This window comes from Caretta caretta, chromosome 9 (assembly GCF_965140235.1).
Source record: "Caretta caretta isolate rCarCar2 chromosome 9, rCarCar1.hap1, whole genome shotgun sequence".
Taxonomy (NCBI): domain Eukaryota; kingdom Metazoa; phylum Chordata; order Testudines; family Cheloniidae; genus Caretta; species Caretta caretta.
In genome coordinates, this window is record NC_134214.1 from 91,295,370 (window position 1) to 91,316,571 (window position 21,202).

Here is a 21,202-nt window from a genome sequence, read left to right on the forward strand (position 1 = left end):
AAATATGCCTAGCAAAGCAGAAAGTATCTCAAAGGGATAGTCATTACAAAAGCAAGACTGGGTGAAGTTTAAACAGAATAACAACATACAGAAAAAGCTGTGTTATCAAGCACTTTGCCAATTGGAAAGCTCTAGAAACCAGCATTTCGGGGTTCCGGATCCAGGCAGCACTCACCTCGGGTCGCTCCCTGCAAGTGGCAACATGTCCCTCCTGCTCCTAGGAGGAAGAGTGGCTTTGGGGGCTCAGTGCACTGCCACAGGGGCGCCATGCACTGCCCCTGGCCCGAGCATTGGCTCCACAGCTCCCATTGGCCAGGCACCAGGGCCAGTGGGAGCTGCAGGGGTGACACCTGGGGGTGGAAGCAGTGTGCAGAGCCACCTGGCCATCCCTCTACTTAGGAGCAGCAGGGACATGTCGCTGCTTGCAGAGCACTGCCCGGATCTGGCATCCTGCACTTCCTCTCATGTCCCAATGCCCAGCCCCAAGCCCCCTCCTGTGCCCAAACTCCCTCCCTCAATTGGTAAGTGTAAATCAATTTATTCCAAAACCTTCTATATTGACACTTCAACCTGGGACAGTCCCTCAGATTTGTCACCTAAAAAAGAGTGGTTTATGTGAGGCCATCACATTTTCTTCAGTGAAAACCAATGCTAAGAATTCATTTAGCTTCTCTATAATGACCTTGTCTTCCTTGAGTGTTCCCTAAGCACCTTGATTGTCCAGAGGCCACACTGATTGTTTTGCAGGCTTCCTGCTTTTGATGTACTTAAAAAAATAATTTGCTGTTAGTTTGAGTTTTTTGCTAGCTGCTTTTCAGATTCTTTTTTGGCCTGCCTAATTATACTTTACTTGCCAGAGTTTATACTCTTTTCTATTTTCCTTAGTCAAATTTTACTTCCAATTTTTAAAGGATGCCTTTTTGCTGCTTTTACTCTGTTTAGCCATGGTGGCATTTTTTGGTCCTCTTACAGTTCATTTTAATTTGGGATATACATTTAATTTGAGCCTCTTATGATGTTTTTTAAAAGTTTCCATGCAGCTGGCAGGCATTTCACTCTTGTGACTGTTCCTTTTAATTTCCATTTAATTAGCTTCCTCATTTTTGTGTAGGTCCCCTTTCTGAAGTTTAATGCTACTATGGTCATCTTCTTTGATATTCGCACACCCTCCCAGCCCCAAGGATGTTAAATTTAATTATATTATGGTTACTATAACCGAGCGGTTCAGCTGTTTTCACTTCTTGGACCAGATCACATGCTCCACTTAAGACTAAATCAAGAATTGCCTCTCCCCTGGTAGGTTTCAGGACTAGCTGTTCCAAGAAGCAGTTATTAATGGTGTCTAGAAACTTTTATTTCTGCATTCTGTCCTGAGATTACATGTACCCAGTCAATATGGGGATAGTTGAAATCCCCCATTACTATGGAGTTTTCTATTTTTATAGCCTCTCTAATTTCCCTGAGCATTTCACAATCACCATCCTGGTCAGGTGGTCAGTAGTGTATTCCTACTGCTCTATTCGTATTATTCAAGCATAGAATTTGTCCATAGAGATTCTATGGTAGAGTTTGATTTAACATTTTTACTATATTAGACTCTGTTTTGTTTCATATATAGTGCTACTCCCCCACCAGCACAACCTATTCTGTTATTCCTATATATTGTGTACCCTGTTATGTGTCCCATTGATTGTTGTCATTCCATCAAGTTTCTGTCATGGCTGTTATGTCAATATCCTCATTTAATATCAGGCACTCAGATTCGCCCATGTTGGTATTTCGACTTCTAACATTTGTATACAGCACTTATAAAATTTGTCACTTTTTGGTTGTCTGCCTTCATGTAATGTAATTGAATGGGAACTCTTTTTTTCATTTAACTGTTTCTCTTCGGTTCCTACCTGTACTTTATCCATTTTTATCCTCTCCTTTTGTCTAGGATATAGAGAATCCTGGTTAATAGATCCTCCCCTATGGGATATCTCTATCAAACCATGTGAGACTAAGGCAAATAAGGATCAAAACTAACTCCGAACAGCTTTCTGACTTGATTTGTTTTTGGCATAGCTTGTTGTTACTCATTCTCTCTGTAGCTGAACTTATGAAAGCAGCGATCTTTCTTTTTTTGTGAGGGACTTGACCTGTACTTAATCACTGTATCTACTTGTAACACTTAATTAAAACTCGTGGTATGTTAGACACTGAATCAGTTTGGAGTGACTTAATATTAACCAACCATGGTGCATAGTTCTCATCATAGAACATTTTTTGAAAAAAATATAGTTTAGCCGCATGGGAGATGCTAGATCAGGGGTCGGCAGCCTATGGCACACATGCCAAAGACAGTATGCGAGCCGATTTTTAATGGCACGCTGCTGCCTGCTGGGTCCTAGCCACCGGCCCCACTCAGCTGGCTGCCGAACCCACGCCAGGACCCCAGCAGGCAGCAGCGTGCCATTAAAAATCCTGCCCGCCCCAGTTCACTCTTCTCTGCCCCCCGGGGGGCAGGGTGAAGAAGCTTGGTCCTGCTGGCTGCTGCTGTAGGGCTGGCAAGCTCCTCCTCCCCTGCCTCTTCCCCCAGTATGCTGGGTTCCTGCCCCTCCTCCTCTCCCTCCATGCCACTCATCAGCTGATGGCCCTTGCAAGGGATGGGGAGAAGTGGAGCTGCAGTGTACGCGCAGCTCAGGGGAGGAGGCAGAGAAGAGGTGGGGACGGGGCCTTGGGGAAGGAGGGTGGAATCAGGGCATATCCCCTCCAGCCCCTTGCCATGAACCATTCTGGGCAGGGGGTTGGGAGCAACCCCAGGACCCTAGCCCACACACCCAGCCCCCTGCCCTGACCCCTGCACGACCCCAGCCTTGACTTCAGCACCCCTCACACATACCCAGCCCCCCCATGCCTTGACTCTTGCACCCTCCACATTCCCACCCCCACCCTGAGCACCAAATGGGAGCTCCTGCACCCCTCACACCAAATGGGAGCTGCCCAGGTAAGCACTCCACACCCAAACCTCCTGCCCCAACCCTGAGCCCCCTCCCTCGTTCTAGCTCCTGGCCAGACCCTACACCCCAACCCCCAGCCTGCTCTTTCACCCCCAGCCCTGTGCTCAGTGCACTCCCACCCTCAGCTCAGTGCAGAGAGAGAGGAAGAGAATGGGCTAGAACCAGGGAGAAGGTAGGTACCTACTCTGTGTGGGCAAGGCTGGGATCCCAGACCAGCAGCAGGCTGAGCAGGGCTGGCAGCTGGGACCCTGGCTGACAGGAGCCAGTGGACAGAACCCCAGACTGGCAGCAGGCTGAGTGGGCCGGCGGCGTAAGATCAGCTTTTTAATTTAATTTTAAATGAAGCTTCTTAAACATTTTGAAAACCTTGTTTACTTTACATACGACAATAGTTTAGTTATAGACTAAATATATAGACTTCTAGAGAGACTTTCTAAAAAACATAAAAATATATTACTGGGAGGCGAAACCTTAAATAAAAGTGAATAAATGAAGACTTGGCACACCACTTCTGAAAGGTTGCCGACCCCTGTGCTAGATAGACTCAATGCTGAATATATTTAGTAGTTTGGAACAAAAGCAGTATATCAGTTGTAGTGCAGAGAGTGGCTTGACTACCAAGAAAGCTCCTTTTATTAAATTTCTATCATAAGAAAATGAGAATCATCAAAGTTTGGGTGAGGTTAATTAAATGGTAGTCTCCTACAACTGTAATAAAAGTGTGTGATCAGAAGACTAACTAAATATGGCACCTTCTTAACCACTCCTGCTCCATGAGGACATTCTGAGTCATATCTACTTACTTTACTGACACAAATGTTTAATAGCACCGCAGAACCAACACAGCTCTGCCATGAGACTCTTTTCTAGCTGATGTTTAAAGTAGTTTCTACCTGGATTTATTCATGGTGTGGAGGGGAGGACTGATTGAGCTGGGTAAAGTTAAGGTGATTTGCTGCTTGTCCCACATTTGCTTCACTCCTCCTTTTAGGAGTTCATTTACATTATAAAAAAGTTGTGGACACTTAGACAACCATTCAGGTACTTCTGGCTGTTCTTGGCATTCCTGGTCACTTGCAGTGAAGGAGATTCTGTTCTGGCTCATACCTACTAACCAGACTTGTAGAAAAGGAACTTCAGCCATTACATCAGAAACGCATGTTAATTGACTTGTTGTGATGGGTAAACTAGGAAGCACAGCCTGACATTAAAATTCCAGGTTGATTCTGCAACACTGATCCTTCTACATGTCTTGTTACTTGTAAATTGCAAACACTTGATATGGTAGTCACTGGCTACATCTACACTGTGACCTAGGCATGTGATTCCTCTGCTGGTGGGCAGATATCAAGCTACTGAGAGTATGAATAGCAGTGTAGCTGTGGTAGCATGGGTAGCAGCAACAGAGGCATGCCAAGTACATACCCACTGGTTTCCTGGGGGTCTGTACTCTACATGCCTCCACTGCCGCTACCCGTGCTGCCGGTACCTGTGCTGTTTATATTCTCGCTAGCTCGATAAGAGCTAGCACCAGTATGTGTAGACCAGTGGGGGAGTCACACCATAGTTCATAGTGTAGATGTAGCCATTGAGGGAAACTTGGAAACCAATAGCAACAGTTATCTTTCAGAGGAGACCTGGATGGAGTCACTAGAGTCAAATTCATGCTAAATTTCCTGTTTAAAATATAGAATCCAAGTCTTTCTTTTGTTTAACAGATTATTTTGTGTCTGAATAAATCTTGTTCAGTAGGATTGCCAAATTTAGGAAAGAGGTGTAAGAAAAGCAGCGTCAGAACAAGGAAATCAACAAGGTCTTAGAATGGTACTTTATGAAATACTGTGTTCATGATAGAGCTTTTAAACTACTATATACATACATTCATACATACAAATGCAAACTTTAGTCCTTCAGAAATAGGTAGCTATCATAGTGACTCCCTGGGATGTAAACCAAGATTTCGTACTGATGTGGTTCCAAGGAACATATCAAAATGTACCCTTCCGTAGTACATAGCGTTGCTCCAGGTGTATAACAGTAATTTAAACATTCCATGTCCGAAAGGTGCCTTATGTAATGATTATTTGAAATGAGTTGTTTACCTAGTTTGTGGGTAACAAGTGGATATCTTGAAACGCTAATCTATTTTGTGTTCCTTCCCCACTCTGAACTTTAGGGTACAGATATGAGGACCCGCATGAAAGACCCCCAAGCTTATTTTTACCAGCTTAGGTTAAAAACTTTCCCAAGGCACAAATTTTTCCTTGTTCTTGAATGGTGTTGCTGCCACCACCAAGTGAGTTAGACAAAGATTCAGGAAAAGGACCACTTGGAGTTCCTGTTTCCCCAAAATATCCCCCCAGACCCCTTCACCCCCTTTCCTGGGGAGGCTTGAGAATAATATCCCAACCAAATAAGTAAACAAGGTGGGCACAGACCAGAGCCTTGGGCTTTTAGGATACTAAAAACCAATCAGATTCTTAAAAAGAGAACTTTATAATAAAGAAAAAAGTAAAAGAAGCACCTCTGTAAAATCAGGATGGAAGGTAATTTTACAGGGTAATAAGATTTAAAACACAGAGGATTCCCCTCTAGGCAAAACTTTAAAGTTACAAAAAACAGGAATAAACCTCCCTCTTAGCATAGGGAAAATTTACAAGCTAAAACAAAAGATAATTTAACGCATTTCCTTGCTATTACTTACAATTTGTAATCTTAGATGCTTATTTTAGGTCGGGTTTTAGGAGATGTGTTTTTCCTGCCCTGGTCTTTTTCTGTCCCGGAGAGAACAACAAAGAACACAAACAGAACCTCCCCCCACAAATTTAAAAGGATCTTCTTCCCTTATTGGTCCATTTGGTCAGGTGCCAACCAGGTTATTTGAGCTTCTTAACTCCTTACAGGTAAAGGAGGAATTTTATGCTACCCTTAGCTGTATCTTTATAACACTATATATGAAGATAAAGTTTAAAATGTAACACTAAACAACTGCTAGCTAACAGGTCAAGTGTAGAAATGTTCAGTTGGAGACTGCCATTCTACTCTTTTTAGTATCTGAGCTAAAGCAACGTAAAAACCACTGTTGAAATAATTGACTCAATCACTAATAAATTGGTTAGTCTCTAAGGTGCCACAAGTACTCCTTTTCTTTCTGCTATACAATAATTTGAAACTGAAAACAGCTTCCTCTTCTCTTTACAGGGGCAGGAGACATTGTTGCAATTATGATCAGCAATCTGAAAGGCCTGGACATTGTACGCCGGATTGAGAAGGGCTTTCAAGTGACTATGGTTATTGAAGTAGGGAAAAAGCATGCACCCTGGATGAATCACTATTCAATCTTTTTTGTCTCAGTGTCGTTTTTCATTGTCACAGCAGCAACTGTGGGCTACTTCATTTTTTATTCTGCTCGAAGATTCAGGGTTGTAAGAGCTCAGAACAGGAGAGAGGTTAGTTTCTCCCATATATTTGACTCTTGCTTATTTATGTTGTACATTGCATATTGTTTTGGGAGATGGTGGTGGTTGTAGCTCTACCTGCAGGGTCTTTCCACTGCATCTTTCCACTGGCCCGGGGAATTCTGGGGCTACATCTGTCACGCAAAATAAGGCTTGAACCCTGGGTCCTGGCTTTATTTGGGCTTGAAATGTCCACGCTTGTGGGGTCTTAGGGCCTGGGTCCAAGCCCAACAGACGTGTAAATGGAAGGGGAGTTTTGGGCTTACACTGCAGTGCAGACATACCCTTGGAAACTATGCATTGTGATAGCTTTCTACGTTACTTTCACAGAAACAAAGCTCCCTCTTCATAATGGTCCTATTGCAGTTAACGTGAAACTTGGTAGCAGTGATTTCCAGACCTGGGGGCACGACACTATTGTTTTTCCCAGTTGGTTATGCTATCGTTGACCTCTCCAGCTGAACCAGTGCTGGTTCCCTTCCCTTCAAATGTTTGTGAAATTTTGAGATTTGGGTTTTTTACAGAATTCCATACTCCTGATAAACTGTCTGAATTCATGCAAGTAGTGGAAGGCTCAGTCTTTTGTTGATGTATTTATTTTAACCCATGATCACCTAATATGCTATTATAATACAGACCCCAGTGTATCAAAAGCTTCTAGTTCTAATAGGTTGGCTTCCCAGTGAACATAAAACCAACTGTCATCTGCTTCAGTTGTGGAAAAATAGAATAAAGTTACTTAGTTCATAAACTGTCAGTAGGATGTTAATAGGCATCAGTTTTCTCGCCACTGGAAGCAATTGAACATTCATATTAAAATTCATAGATGTAGTGCATGTGCTTTCCAGTTGTTCTTGTGTTATTACTGTGAAGCTTAGGTATACAGTAGAACCTTTCCAACTTGCACAAAAACTACAGCTTTTCCCTACCTCAGATTTAGTAGTAGATGCAATAGTTACTCTGCAAAATGACACTACAGAATACTTCATGAAGCTTGTACTAAATGTGTGCTATAAAGGAGCAAAGTACAATTGATGTGTATGTTTGGGTTCATTTGTTTGCAAAACCGGTAACTTGTAATGAGCCTCCCCCATCACTAGTGCATACTAGTAATGGTCTGCTATAGTAAGTTCACCATGGCTTTAAGTAAAAGTTCTTACTGCTGCTCCAGGGGAGTGCCAGAATATATAGTGACACTTGAAACAGCAGAAAACATTCTTTTTCTCTAAAAGCTTAGTCTTGCAAGTTCTACAGTGCTCCTTGGAGAGGATTATAAAACACTGAATGGACAAATGCAGAAGTTATTTTAAATGCATTGCTTAAGGTCACTTTTGTGCTTCCTTAGGTGGGACTTCCCAGTCTGAGGATGTTGTGTGTCTTTAAAATGCCAAATATTCTATTCCCAAAACTCTCCTCCTAAGGAATTACAAAAAGCCAATTTTGATTATCTGGAACACTTAACAAAACATCTGCTCCAACTGCTTGTTTTGTACAGCAGCTATAATAAACATTATCCCTAGAGCTGTGACCTAATAATAATGCTGATATTAGATCAGGTGATAAAACTTTTGGCTATTAGCATTTCCTGTCTCCTAGTTTTGTGGTAAAAGACACAACCCTAGAGACATTCAAGAGTCTTCAAAGCCAGGTGCACACAGGAGTTTGCTATTTTAGGATTTTTAGCAGAGAAGAAAATTGCTTTAGAAACTGAACATTAATAAGACACTCCTCAACAGAGGAAATTACTGAATTTCAACTTCTGGTGTCAAAAGCAGCACTGGTGTGATATTGACATATAAAATTGTAATCTTAGATTTTAAAGCACCAGCAGGGATTTACATGGAAACTTGTTGACTAATTAGTAACTCTTCATCAACTATGCGGTAATTTATGATCAGCTAATATAATTAATACAAATTATGTCTCCAGTTTGACTGTATTACAGTAGATAGTCTAGTCACAAAGAGCTCCTAAAATCTTGGGGACAAATCTTTGATGGGCCTTAATTTGGTATGAGAATCTAATCCTATCGTTTCTTCTCCCCATGGAAAGCTTAGGCCAATGGCTGTAGTCACTAGTGGGCAGAAGGGCTGAGTGTGCCAAATATGAACAGCCATTTCTATATGGTCCTTATTGTATCATTCAGGAGCCTACCAGAACATGTGATCCTCTCTGGTGACTTTGTTCTCTCTCTCCAGATTTCTTTCCAGGGCTTCTGGTAAAGCCCCAGTCTTCTGGAGCTTTGAAAAGAGGATCTGATGAACAGTTTCCTCCCCCAACCCATAATGCAGTAAAGAGACACTCAAAGTACGAGGTGACTTTCTGATTGTCTCAGAGCAAATCACCGATTTGGTGCTTGGATACTTGTGATTGATAAAACAACCTACCCTTCATCTCAGATGATTTCACTGATAACCCTCCCACCTAATCCCTTAAGTACGCTTGTTCATCCAGTCCATGAACTGGACTGCTTGAAACAAACTGCCATAGCTCAAAATTCAAAAAAGAAACCTGAGAATGTCATAACTGTGTCACTGTGGTAGCAAACGTAGTCATAACTTGTAAACCTAGTGAGTGGGTAAACTGACTCACTAGGAATGTAGCCCAACTCCAGTTAACCTACATTATGATCTCCATTCCTGGTAGGCTATAAGGTTAGAGAGATGGACATAAAAATGTTTCTTGTGAATCTAGCCAGGACAGCTGAACATCAGTTATAGCATGATTACTGTAGAATTTTAGCTCAATTAAGTTTTCAGTATATATTTTGAGAACCTCTTGTTTGTAAGTTTGAGCTCTTTACTTATGGATATTAATTCTAATACAGTACCTCCAAGCCTCATGTCTATAGGGAATGTCAGGGAATCTACTGCTTCCATGAGGCACTGGGTGAAAATAGCAGATAAGGTTCAGGCACAATATCTGTGAAAGGTGCTAGACCGCTTGTTAGTTTTACTCAAACATTTGTCTTAATCTTTTACATAAGAACAGACATAAGACAGACATTTGTCTTAATCTTTTACATAAGAACATAAGAGTGGCCATACTGTTTCAGACCAGTGTTACATCTGAGCCGGCCAGTATCTTGTCTTCAAACAGTAGCCGATGCCTGATGTTTCAAAGGAAATGAATGGAACAGGGCAATCACTTGATGATCCATCCCTGTCATCCTGTCCCAGCTTCTGGCCGTCAAAGGCCCGTGCACACCCAGAGCATGGGGTTGCGTCCCCGACCAGTTTAGCTAATAACCATTGATGGACGTATCCTCCATGAACTTGTCTAAGTTGTTTTTGAACCCAGTTATACTTTGGGCCTTCACAATAGCCTCTGGGGAATAAACTTGCTTTTAGTTGAATTCTTTATGCCTTGTATGCCATCTGTAAATCTCTCCATTATCAAGCCCTTTTAAAAGATAGATGTTGAAAGCAAGGTGAGGGAGCTGTAGGGGAATACTCTGAAGCTATTGTATGCATCCTTTGAAGTTACTGAATTCGAACATTGAACAAGTTTCTACCTGTTGGATGTAATACATGGTCAGATGGATTCCTTACTGTACTGCATTCTACTGGGATCTGACCAATTCTTTAGAACGTGTGGTTTCACATTTCTTAAATTGCATTCTAGCTTTTTAACTATGATTTTTATTTTCATTATTTTTATTCAGTTTGGCAGCTGAATTACATAAGTAATGCTTACTCTTTCTACAAACCGGCACAAATCATGTACAGCTAATTTAGATTCAAGCTGAAAATTAGCATTGGGAGGAACTGGCATGTCACTTGTAAGGTGGCTTCAACTGATCTGTTCAATATAAGGAGCTGAAACAGTGCAGCAGAAGGAAGTAGTCACTAAACTTACCTTCAAATCTAGAGATTTCAGATTGTCATTTCTCTACTATATGCCAGCAAAGGGTAATTATCTTGTAAAACATGCCAAAACCCAGAGGAGCAGTTAAACATATTCTTTATTTTCCTCCCAAATCATGACTACTTGAAGCTTTAGCATAACTAGTGGTTAGCTACAAAAGTGGTATCATGAGGCAGATCTCTGTTCAATGAACATAGGCTGGCAAAGCATGTTTTTTAAAAAGAAAACCAAAACATCCCTCGTTTATTATTGTTTGGTGTGTGCCCAAGAATGTTCTTGCTGAATGGCTTTACGATGTAAATACAAAATCCAGGAATGGGGTTAGTTTTGTTTAAGTTTTTATTAGCTCTTGAAAACACTAAACATTAGCTGAACAGTACAAATAAAAACTTGCTTACTGAACGTGGAGTTCTAGCAATGATCTTTAAACACTTCCAAAACTTTGACTTACATTATTCACTGGACTCTGCCTTGGAAATGTCATGGCTTTTCTTTATACCAGCTATGGTAGGAACTGTTCAGTACTCTAGGTGAACATGTGTTTTGGAGATTGAGTCAGTTTTGTGATGATCATTAAATATTCCAAACTTCAGCTTTCCCAGTAGTGGTCAATAACTCCCAAACCAAAATGGAAGATTTTTGATTACTGGAAAGACCGTTTCGTATATCAACTTCAAATAGCAGCTCCTAGTCATTTTGAAGATGGTAAACAGTCTTTGCCTTCAATATTGTTGCACCATTAGATCTACCTTCTTGCTGGACTCTAGTCTTTATTCCAATATCTGCTTAAGCAGAAAAGCTGAATTTTATGCAAGGGTTCGAGAGAAGGTCTTTAAGAACTGGAATGAATTTGTATATTGGACGGATGGATGAAGGCATTCTAACATCTTGTGCTAAGCAAGTGAGCTTTCAAACCTTGAAACATTGAGGAGTTCCCCCAAGCAAATGGCAAAGGATATAATTTTAAGTTAGCATAGACTTATCCAAACTGACTTAGCAGGGAAGTACCCATGAACTTATTTGAGTAGTCGGTTTAATAAACTGTTTTATTATTTGTCTGATGATCATTTTTGACTACTTGGTTAGATTATTCTTAACTCTTCATATAATTGTAGTTCTCTGGAACTGGTCTCCTGCTGGCCTCTGCTCTTTCCCCACACTCTGATCTTGACTTCTGTTTTCTGTCCACCACAGAACCTGTTTTATAGTACTTAGTTATCAGAACATCCCTTGGTGGAAAAGCAGGGTTTGGCTGTCTGCCTAGTGAATCAGTATTTATTAAATGATAGTCTAAAAATGCCTTCAGGTCCATCTTGCAAGTTTGTAATAAAACATCTGAAAAAAGAGGTTCTGTTTACTGACTTCAGCTGTGTAGTTTATTTAAATCTAAACAGGAACCTAGTTGTTGCAAACTGATATCTTAATGGTATATATGCTAACCTTAATGTTTAGAGAGAGAGGTCCGATTCTTTTTCTTTTTCTTCTGTGCAGTAGCAGAGGTCCATCTTTGTCTCGTTGCGATCTTTACTCTTATGCAAGTAAATACAGCAGTTTAACAGAATAAGCAAATAAACTAAGTGACTGTAGAAAGCTGGATAGCAAAGAAAAGACTAGAAAAAGACATTGCAATCTCTCATGAACCACATGATTCCCTCACCCTGCAGAGTCCTTTACTGTTCTTTCAGGAGGTTTATAGTTAATGCGGGGCGGGAGAGACGTTAAAAGGCTACCTTTAAAAACAAAACTTGACAACTTCTGTTATCTGAAAACTGGAGAAATAGACTTTTAAGAGAGGATTTGATTCTCATTTATGCCAAGGAGACTCTACAGCACTCTGACAGAGTAAAGGGGTCTTAAATGTAAATGAGAATTGGGCCCAGTGAGTGTGCAGAAGGAATAATCTGCCTGATCAGCAAATCCGTAAGCAAGGATAATAAGGATGGCATTTCTGGATGTTACCACTTCCAACAATTGAAGAGGGCTGCTTACACTTAAAATTGTATGAAATAATAGTAAATTAATCTGTCAAAGGCAAATAGAATGAAACATAAGACCCATGAGGGAAGTCCCAGTACTAATTAGCAGGATGCTGACCAGTGTAGGACATTAACATTTTCAAAATCTAGTCCATTCTAATTTAGTTTACTGGCACCCAGAAATAACTAGTGATAGTACTTAGTTCACCATAATTGGTTCAAAGTTTAAACTTAAATGCCGTCATACAAATTACATAATGCCTCAGAAGTGACCCACTTAATGTGATACAGGAAGCAAGGTGACCTGCATCAGGGCAATGCTCAAGTTCATGGGAACAATAATTAAATCTCTGCGCCTCAGGGTAGTGGAGCTCGGCGTGTCATGCAGATGTCTGTCTTGGATTATAGGAGGAACATAAGGAGTGTCAGACCTGTTTGAAACTCCTTCATCTCCAAGCAGTGGTGGTGATCCTCTCAGAGGAAGAGCAGGGAAAGGAACTTGACAGCATCAGTGCTACCTTCCAGAATGGAGGGACAGAAATAAAAGCCACTCTGTCTCCTCCCCTCTCTTCCTTCCATCTGGGTCTGACTCCTGTTTAGACCAGGCAATGGCAAATCCATAGTCTTGCAGACTGTGGCATATTCTTAACTCTGAATTGTCAAAACGTGTATGGAAGCCAGGACAGACTCATCCTGTCTCTGGCTCCTTCTTGTTCTCTCCCACCCCAGGTAAAAATTCATTTACCTTCATGAAAATACTTTTTGCTGAAGCTTGACAGTCAATTTAAGCCCTTAAAACTTGTTCATAAACTTTGTCTTAAATTAAATTTTCACATAAAAATACCTTTTAAAAAAAAAGTAGGCAAGCACTGAAGTTAGGAAAACAGCTTTAAGGTTGCCTGTGCAACCTTAATTTAACCCCCTTATATATGCACTATGATGCAGCCTTGAAATACAGGACTGCATGCTCTTCCACACAACCACTGCCTCCATCATTGTATAGAATAGGTGGTACTCCCTGAATGAGCAACTATTCAGTATCTTATCTTCATTGACCAATGTGTGGCCCATAACTTACTCTTTCAAAGAAAAAGCAAAAGGCCCTGACTTTAGGGCAGCTACAATACGAAATTTCAAGTCCCTTTTCCAAGCATGGAGTTACAGGAGCTGCTTAACAAAATGCTGTTAATTTAACGTAGGGAAAAATGTTTTGCCCTAACGTTATTCTAAGAAATGGCTGAATAGTTCTTCCTGAAATTTTCAAAAATCAGCCTGAAGCAGACACTTGGTGTGTGGGCTGTAAGTTCTCACACCATTTTAAGCTTGGTGACGAAGTTATGCAGCTAAAAAAAGGAACTCACAATGGAAAACCTTGGGCAGTCTTAATCTTAGGTAGTTCTACTTGCACTGCCTCTAATGACAGTATGAAAACTTCAGAGCTGTATGTGAGGCAGACTTCATTTCAAACTCAAATACTGTAACTGCAGACAGTGACACAACTCCGGTTCTCCAAAGGCTACGGAAGTTCAGGACTCTTGTGTAATAGAACAATTTCTAGACTATTTCCTGCTCTTTCACAAACTCCTAAATAATTACAACAGGGCAGCAGGTTTAAAACAAACAAAAGGAAATATTTTTTCACACAACGTACAGTCAACCTGTGAAACTCCTTGCCAGAGGATATTGTGATGGCCAAGTCCATAGCATCTAGTTCTTTTTTGAGCCCTAAGTTCATGGAGGATAGATCCATCAGTGGCTATTAGCCAGGTCCCTGGCCTCTGTTTGCCGGAAGCTGGGAATGGGTGATGGGATGGATCACTTGGTGATTACCTGTTCTGTTCATTCCCTCTGAGGCATTTGGCATTGGTCACTGTCAGAAGACCAGATACTGGGCTAGATGGACCTTTCGTCTGACCCAATATGGCCGTTCTTATGAAAGAACCAGGGTACAGCTGTGTCTGTCCTACAGGATCTTAGCAGAGAGAATGTGTACTGAAGCTTGGTCAGAAGTGGACACTCCTTAGAAAAATGTCTACGCTAGAAGGTAAACTAGCTCAGTGGGAAGGGGTGTCTGAAGTAATTCACTGGTGCAGCTCTCAGCACTGGTGCAGCTTCCTTGTGCACAGCTGACAGCACAATTGGAAATATTTTTGACTATTGTCAGAGTAAGGGACTGTGGAGTTTCTAAATTTAAAGTCTGCTGATGAACTACTGTTTAGGAATTGTGGCATTGATACCAGGTCTAAGCTGGAAATTGATACATTGATTATCATGGTACATGGTATCATACATTGATACCAGGTCTAAACTACAAATTGTCTGAACATGTGTGGCTGTTTTTATCAACATATTTCCAGATTAAGCCTCTAAACCGCTTCTTTCTCTGGTATCGTTCTCTGGTTGATCAACAGTCCATGGGCAGGGTCTATCTTAATGGGAGCACTGAAACTACTACACCTAGTGGTGAAGCATCCAGAGGCAGGGCTCAGAGCTGGAGATCCAGGCAGGAAAATGGAGGCACAGAATCTAGATGCAAGTTCCTAAGCAGGAACTCTCGAGAACATGGTCGTTACTTAGTGGTTTAGCTCCCTACATATGCCCACTGTTCCTGTTAATGTTGATGTTAGAGTTGACTCTGTCAGTGTAGTTTGTGAGTTTAACAAACATTATTGCTTAGACAAATGCAAAATGTTTTGTTTTAAAATGACTAATAAAGCCAATCAAAACTCATGTAATGTGCCTACCCTGACATGAACCATGTGAATTAGATGCTGGTGTGAATTTTACATAGTCTTTTCTTCAGTTGTTATGATTCAGAGAACTATAAACTGGATATATGCTGTTCTGGCCAATAGATAATAGACAATATTGATATTGCTATATACTTATATCTTCTATTGATCGTACCATACTCCACATGAGAATGCTGTGGCAGTGTGTGTCATTCTTGGGGCTCTTCATCTATTTGTTAGTTATACAGACTGACTCATAAGACCACAATAGAGAATGCTTCCACGTGGTCTCTGTGACAGGCTGGATCACAGAAACCTCCTGGGGGTTGCCACCTGATGTGCCAAGACTACTTCTGCTCCTGCTTTCCTGCCCTATCAACTTAGGACTTCAGTGCCCTGCCTGGTTTGAGCCAGATCTGCTAGCCTGCTGCAAACCCAGACCCAGGTCTGAACCACATCCCCTAACAGCTGCAGGCTTAATTGAAAGCAACTTAGAAAGTGTTCCTGTCTTTAACACTCAGTTGCCCAACTCCCAATGGGGTCCAAACCCTAAATAAATGTTATACCCTGTATATGAGTTTACCCTGTATACGCTTTAAATTGTTCGCCCTCTATAACACTGACAGAGATATGCACAGCTGTTTGCCCCCCAAGTATTAATACATACTCTGGGTTAATTAATAAGTAAAAAGTAATTTTATTAAATGCAGAAAGGAGGATTTAAGTGGTTCCAAGTAGTAACAAACAGAACAAAGTGAATTACCAAGCAAAATAAAATAAAACACACAAGTCTATGTCTAGTACGGTAATAAAACTGAATACAGATTAAAAACTTACCCTCAGAGATGTTTCAATAAGTTTCTTTCACAGACTGGACACCTTCCTAGTCTGGGCACAATCCTTTCCCCTGGTATAGCCCTTGTTCCAGCTTAGGTGGTAGCTAGAGGATTTCTCATGATGGCTGCTCCCTTTGTTCTGTTCCACCCACTCATATATCTTTGGTATAAGGCGAGAATCCTTTGTCCCTCTGGGTTCCCACCCCCTCCTTCTCAGTCTAAAAGCACCAGGTTAAAGATAGATTCCAGTTCAGGTGACATGATCACATGTCACTGTAAGACTTCATTACTCACTTGCCAGCACACAGGTATACAGGAAGACTTACAAGTAAAACAGAGCCATCTACAGTCAATTGTCCTGGTTAACGGGAGCCATCAAGATTCCAAACCACCGTGAATGGCCCACACTTTGCATAACTACAGTGGGACCTCAGAATTATATTTCATATTTCTAATTCCAGATACAAGAGTGATACATTTATACAGATAGGATGACCACACTCAGTAGATTATAAGTTTTGTAGTGAGACCTTACGAGAGACCTTTTGCATGAAGTATATTTTAGTTATATTCACGCTCATCAGCATACTCTCATAAAATCATACAGAGTGAAATGTCACAGTCTCAACCTCAAACACCTTAAAATTATATCTGATTTTGTTCTGCCTAACGTTTTAGGAATTAATCTTCATTCAAATGGAAACAGCAAAGTGGCATTGTCTGGGGGTTCTAATTCAACCAACAAAAAAAAACTTTTAAATCAATTTGTGGTGGTTTTTGAGGTTTTTTGTTTTAAAGAACAAAATGAAATTGACTTGTCAGTCTGTTCTAGCTGAGTTCATGGCCCCTGTATATGTTGTGAAATTTACATCTTGCTGTAGAATTGTACTAAGCCTCTACCCCCTTTCTGTTGCAAAGTTAACTTTGAAAATGGGACTGGAATGCAAACTGATGCCCTGTTGCCTTTGAGTCGTCAACTCTGATGCATGAACTGCCCATATTTTGTATAAATTGTTTGCTTCATGTGAAACCTAAAGACAACACATTTTAAAATTGTTGACTTGTTCGCTGCTGATAACTTTTTAGCATAAAGAGACTGTTTATGGGCTCGTATTACAGCTGCAAATTGTCTCAGTTCTTTAAGGCTATGTCTACACTAGTGCTTTTGTCAGTATAACTTGTTGCTCAGGGGTGTGGGGGAAAAAACCCTCCGAGCGATATATGTTACACCGACAGGTGGTGGCGTGGACAACGCTATGTCGGTGGGAGACGCTGTCCTGCTTGTTGGAGGTGGTCTAATGTCGACGGGAGCGCTCCCATTGGTATGGAACAGCTACACGAGTGCATCAGCACAGCTGTGCCACGCTAGTGTAGACATGGCCTACGTGTCAAAACCTGCAAGTGCCCCTCCATTCAGCTGTCAAATTCAAGCGACTTCTTTCCTCCTCCTGACTTTCTACAATAGTTATGTATTGTCACTACCAAAATCTTAGTTCAGTTAAGAACTGAAAATGTAGGGAAGGGATAAAGTTTCAAAACTAATAGCCCTGATTCTGTGTTGATTGTGTTTACATTCGTACATTGATAAACTCAACATTTTAACTTGTAACAGAATATCTAGTTTGCTGCCGAACTTTGATCCACCTTGCCTGGGCTATAACGAACCTTATCATTGCTGCACTGAGGTGTTGCAGCACTGTAGCTGGCTCTGCCTGCTATGACTTCATGTCCTGAAGCAGTAATTACCTGCATAGAAGGGAGAGGTTCATCATGTTACTGAAGATAAACCTTTTGTGACATTTTAAGCAGAAATATTGGCTTTCATGCTCATTGAACCCTCCGCGGTACCAGCTGGTTAACAGTAGCTGTTAGGCAAGCTAAAGCTTCCACTTTTTGGCCATTTGTGTGTGCCTCTGTCTCTTGGCAGCCTGACAAAATTAGATCAAGTGATTGACAAGGTGGGCAAGGAGGGGGAATGCAGTCCCACTTCTTTGCTGGCATTGTAGCTACCTTTTAAGTCTTTTAGGGCTAGTCTTTGATAGAACAGTCTACAGATTCTACCTAATCTGTCCACAGGCTTAGATTAAAAACTAGCTTTCACAAAGATGCAAATATTGCATATGCTAACATGGGTCAGTCGCCAGATAAAATTGTTTGAATTGTTCTCAGTGTACAGTTGCAGTTGGTGCTAGGAAGCTCTAGGCTCCTAAGCGGTTTGTATACATTATGAAATGAACTCATTTCAAAGGTTTGGTTCAGAGGGCATGTTGAGAGTAGTTGAGGAGCTGACTGGTAAAGGACCTTGCTTTTATTAAGATACGCCTAAGTGGCGGTCTGTGCTAGGAAGTCACAATACAAATTCACAGCAATTGGCTATATTAACTCCCTGTGATTGGGTTCTACAGTATTCCCTCTTCTGGGTTGAGTTAATTTGAAGGTTTAGGTTGACACGGCTAGATTTGATGTAACTTAATCAAGATACAATTGTGTATGTTTACAAACCTGAAAATCCTTGGTTTTGTGTATTCTCAATGAAAAGCCTTTTAAAATACCTTTGGGGAAAGCATGTGGTATGTACCTTAAAAGCACAATTGCATAAAGTATCAAACTTAAGCTTCAGCTGTTTTTTCTGCTTAATGTTTCTGATGCATAAATAGGCAAACTTTCCTCTTCAAAAGCCACATTGAATACCTATGGATTATAGAGGGAGACCTGGTTACACTAGGGTTTTTTAGTCATTATTTATAGGAAAATTAATACTGTAGTTTAATCTACACTTCTCTCTTTTTGTTACAGAGACAATTAAAAGCAGATGCCAAAAAAGCTATTGGACAGCTACAACTGCGCACATTAAAACAGGGGGACAAGGTATAATTGACAAAATAATTTCCTTACATTCTTTTGAAATGTAATCTGACACTGCATTGTCCAGACTTTCCTCCTCTTGCTTTTAATAAAGTTGGCTGTGTAAATATCCTAAAATCTTCCTGCCTTAAGTCAAATGAAACGGAGTGCAAACTCAAATCAGTTTTGAGATTAAGCCTTCCAAAGGGCATATAACTTGCAAAACTGTAGCCTATAGCAAAATCCACTCCATTCTCACTGTGAAATTTTGGCAGATGTAACTGATGCAATAATGTCCATGTCACAGAAAGGAGTTGGCAGGGGTAACTTGAGTCAGCTGCTTCATTTTAAAAGGTTGGGGTTTTTTAGTTGTGCCAAATGCTCCTGATCTTTGGGCATTAGTGCAGACAACTAAATTTTAGTTCAGTGTGGGGTTTTTTGTTTTGGTTTAAGATTCAGAAGTCATTCTTTAGTGGAACTGAGAGCATCTACACTGCACCGCAGTGTGAGCTATTGGGGTGCAGGTTGCAAATTCTAGAGCACACCGAAGTGTTGCACTTTAACTGCCCTGTATGGACATTGCTGGAGTGAACTAAAAGGTACCTCAATTTGCATTAATTTAGTCCTGTTAAAACGTCGTCCTCTTTCAAAGAGGACTACGTTAACGCAAACACTGGACGCTTAAAGTGCAACACTTAGGAGCGCTCTGCAGTTCACGCTCCTGTAGTCTTCACTGCACTACATTCACTGTAGCCGTACCCTTACTTCCTTTTGGCTTCTCTAAAGTTTTAAACACCCACCCACTGATTAAACAAGATATTTTGCTGTTGATTAAGTCATGGGTTTGCTTTTTAATGCCTCAGGTTAAATATCAAACCTACTGAGTTGGTAATTCATCATTTGTATTTGAGACCTGTTCTAGTTTACTCTGGCTGGAATACTTCAGCTTGAGATTCATTTCCAGAATAAATCTGTGTGCAACTCTCAATCATGAATCTGTCTCAGGATAACTAATGACTTGTGCTCTTCATTTAGGAAATTGGTCCTGATGGCGATAGCTGTGCAGTGTGCATTGAAGTATACAAACCAAATGATGTAGTGCGTATTTTAACTTGCAAGTAGGTTATCTTCTGCTAAATTGCCATGTATATTTTAAATGCTAAAGTATACTTCCCAAAACCTTTGTTAAAAGACAGTAAAGGATGCAAGGGGGTCTAATCTTACTACAGCTGTTGCCCCACCAAAATAGCCTTTAAACCTCACTGTCAGGTTCTCAGATAAACATTAAAAATTGTGGAAATGTGCAATAAAGGTTGTTTATTGCCATGTAATAACTTTCAGTGAGGATGAATGGATTCTTAAGGTCGAAGAATTTTACCACATAGCTTGTGTGAAGGACTTCCTAGTCTTTTTAAACATCAAATTGGCATAACACTTCTATGCTAGTGTATAAAACTGTATGGTCCCAAACTCCTCGGTCTTATGGTGTGACTCCTTTTCAGAGGTTCTGCCCACCTGCATCTCCCACTAGTTTTGCTGGGATTTGGGGTTACTTGGCACCTCTGAAAACCAGGCTGTCAAAGTATAAATGAACAAGGCTTTTTGCTGAGATTTATGGTGTCTCATGGGCAGCACTTTTGAGTGTAGTCTGTATTTGCAGTGTGTTTTTCCTCTGCAGTTTATCATTAAAACTAGTTATGGAATAGCTTCCACTTCCTCCACTCTCAGGATAAGGTGATGACCAAACTAAAATAAGATCTCTGCAGAAAATATTTATCAGTATCTCCTATGTCCCCTACATATCCTAGTCTTCTACGCCCTACAGAAGCTCGGTGTAAATAGTACTTTAGTACTTACTTTCTTTGGCTTCATTATGCCTGTTGGTATTTCACAACGCCACTTCAGTGTGTGCTACTTACTTTCTCTATAATTAAAACTGATTTATAACATCCCCCCCATCTTCCCTTTCTCATAACTTGCCTAAACCTCTCATTTTGGGAAGGGTTGGCCAAAATAATCCAGCTCTCTGAGTTAAAGCTAAAATTAGTGTTCTAATAACTAAACTAGTTGAATCTGGAAGCTTTTCTGGGTTTGTACAGCTCTTGATCTACAGGTTAAAGTAAAGTTTGAAAAAAAAAAAAAATCTGAATTCAACACAGGCATCCTGAACTTGGTCCACGTTAGCAATTGAACTTTGAAAACTTTGGAACAAGAGAGATCAGGCTAAATGTTCAAGATAGAGTTTGCTTTCGAAAGCTGGAAACATAATTCTTGTGTAAGAAGCGTGCAAAAAATAGCATTCATCCCGTGTTTAGGCTGAGAAATAAGTTCTGAAGATAGGACAAATCCAAAGTTGTTGATCTCTCATCAACAACAGGAAGATAGCCACATTGAAGAGACAGTGTTATGTAACTGTCAAATATATTATCTAATACAAGCTGGAATCTTATATATAATTTTATATAAGTGAGTATTTGTGTAAGCACT

At 40.7% G+C, this 21,202-nt stretch overlaps 1 protein-coding gene across 2 annotated transcripts in view; it reads left to right on the forward strand.

Annotated features, from left to right (window-relative positions):
* RNF128 (ring finger protein 128) overlaps window positions 1-21,202 on the forward strand; it is a 65,819-nt gene that overhangs the window by 37,396 nt on the left and 7,221 nt on the right. For both annotated transcript variants that reach the window (XM_075132551.1, XM_048864794.2), the window contains exons 2-4: window positions 6,204-6,451; window positions 18,668-18,739; window positions 19,751-19,833. In XM_075132551.1, the coding sequence (XP_074988652.1) occupies window positions 6,204-6,451; window positions 18,668-18,739; window positions 19,751-19,833 (403 nt within the window). The remainder of the gene's footprint in view (window positions 1-6,203; window positions 6,452-18,667; window positions 18,740-19,750; window positions 19,834-21,202) is intronic.